Source organism: Fukomys damarensis, unplaced genomic scaffold, assembly GCF_012274545.1.
Source record: "Fukomys damarensis isolate Sample0158 unplaced genomic scaffold, DMR_v1.0_HiC HiC_scaffold_17, whole genome shotgun sequence".
Lineage (NCBI taxonomy): Eukaryota > Metazoa > Chordata > Mammalia > Rodentia > Bathyergidae > Fukomys > Fukomys damarensis.
This window is the reverse complement of record NW_022900929.1, coordinates 35,890,007-35,891,788: the sequence shown is the minus strand read 5'-3', so window position 1 is coordinate 35,891,788 and position 1,782 is coordinate 35,890,007. Positions and strand designations below refer to the sequence as shown.

The following is a 1,782-nucleotide window of genomic DNA, read 5'->3' as shown; positions in this document are numbered from 1 at the left end:
AGAGAGAGAGAGAGAGAGAGAGAGAGAGAGAGTGAGTGTGTGTGTGTGTGTGTGTGTGTGTGTGTGTGTGTGTGTGTGTTACATTTAACCCTCTAACCCTCTTCTCTCAACCGAACTACCCCTCAGGCCTTATCTGGTCAACCCTGCTGGTGGGTCAGGACAAGACCACTAGACAGCACTGCCATCTGGTGGCCAGTGCACAAAATATCCCAGAGGGTTAAAACAGCCTGTGTGGCAAAATAGTTCTGTGGCCCCAAGACAGCTAAGCTGGCTTGGAGGGCCAACAGGAAACAGGCCAAAACAGGGCACCGTAACCCTCACCCTGACACCAGACTTGGGGAGCCCAACCCAAAAATGAGGGTACCTGGGCCCCAAAAATAGGGTACCCCAAAGCTTGTAACACTAATCCTGACCCTCTCCAGACACCAGTCTTCCATGACAGCTGACCCCTGGTGCCTGAACCACTGGCACTGAGGTGAGGGGGAGTCCAGAGCCCTGAGACAGGTGTGTGAAGGGGGCGGGGGGATATGTGGAACCCAGCTCCTCAGACTTCCTAACATCCCAATTCCATTCCTTGGCAGCTGCTAGTACAAATGAGTTACCCACTGATCCTGGGCCAATGCACCCTCCTTTACCTACCAGATAATCCAACAAGTGCTGTGAGCCTGGGAAGAACTGGAAGAAGCCAGAGAAAACAAGACTTTCAATGATGGGGCCAGACACTGCGGTCCCCTCAAGGGACTGCAAGCCATGGCTTCCTCTGTCTCCATAGGTCTCTCCAGTGCTGCGAGACTTCCTGGAACGGATGCTAGTGAGGGAGCCCCAGGAGAGAGCCACGGCCCAGGACCTCCTGGATCACCCCTTCCTGCTGCAGATGGGGCTGCCTGAGTGCCTGGTGCCCCTGATTCAGCTCTACCGAAAGCAGACCTCCACCTGCTGAGCCCGCCCTCAAAGTGCGCCTGCAACCTGTGCCCGCAGGCAGGGGACACTGGGCAGCCAGCCTGCTGGCAGGGCCTGCCTGCCTCGTTCTCTCAGTATTCTCTCCAAAGATTGAATGTGAAGGCCCACCCCTACCTTCTTGCCCCTCCACGCACTGGGCCAGGCCGGACCTGCCCCCTTTGTTTCTCTCTTCCCCGGAGTCCCTGCTTCCTTTGGGATGACAGAGACCCCCTTCTGCAGGATGACCCCTTGTTATTTGCACAGGGATATTTCTAAGAAACCTAGAGACCAGCGCCCTGGCCTCTATGGCCAACACAGCAGAACAGGCTGCTGTGGATTTTTTAAAAGTAGTAGTAGTACACTAGCATCCTGGGCTTCCCCAGAGGGCCAGCTGCCCATCCCCACATGAAAACTTGCTGTTCTCAGCTCCATCTTTAGACCTTGGCTTCTCAGAGAGTCCCGAGAAGGTTTTTATTACCCAAATCCTCCTTCCCCTCTTGGCCTGACTTCCTGCAGGCATTTTCCCTCCCCACACCTGCTCCCTTGCCCCTGAACCACTCTCCCTCCACAGCCTGCTTCCATCTGCAGGCGGCCTGCTCCTTGGCCATGGGAGAGGTGGGGGCATTTTCTGAGTGAAAGAGAAAGAATGGCATTAGGCCTCACTTTACAGTAAGGAGAGAACATTGTGTAAGGGAAGGAAGGTCAACCTAATGGCCTGGGTCCCTTTGGTTACCCACAGCCAGCTTTGGGAGGGCTACCCATCCACTCTCCCACCAAAGCCCACTCTGGAGGACCTGCTTTTTGGCCTGGCTCCCCACTGCTCAAGTCCCATGTTTCTCCCTG

The 1,782-nt window shown here is 55.6% G+C and overlaps 1 protein-coding gene across 5 annotated transcripts in view; it reads left to right on the top strand.

Moving 5' to 3' along the window:
- The window catches only part of Pak6 (p21 (RAC1) activated kinase 6), a 34,997-nt gene extending 33,763 nt beyond the window's left edge, over positions 1–1,234 (top strand). For all 5 annotated transcript variants that reach the window (XM_010624665.2, XM_010624666.2, XM_010624667.2 and 2 more), the window contains one exon: positions 773–1,234. In XM_010624665.2, coding sequence (XP_010622967.1) covers positions 773–940 — 168 coding nt within the window. In that variant the 3' untranslated portion in view covers positions 941–1,234. The remainder of the gene's footprint in view (positions 1–772) is intronic.
- The last annotated feature ends 548 nt before the right edge of the window (positions 1,235–1,782 follow it).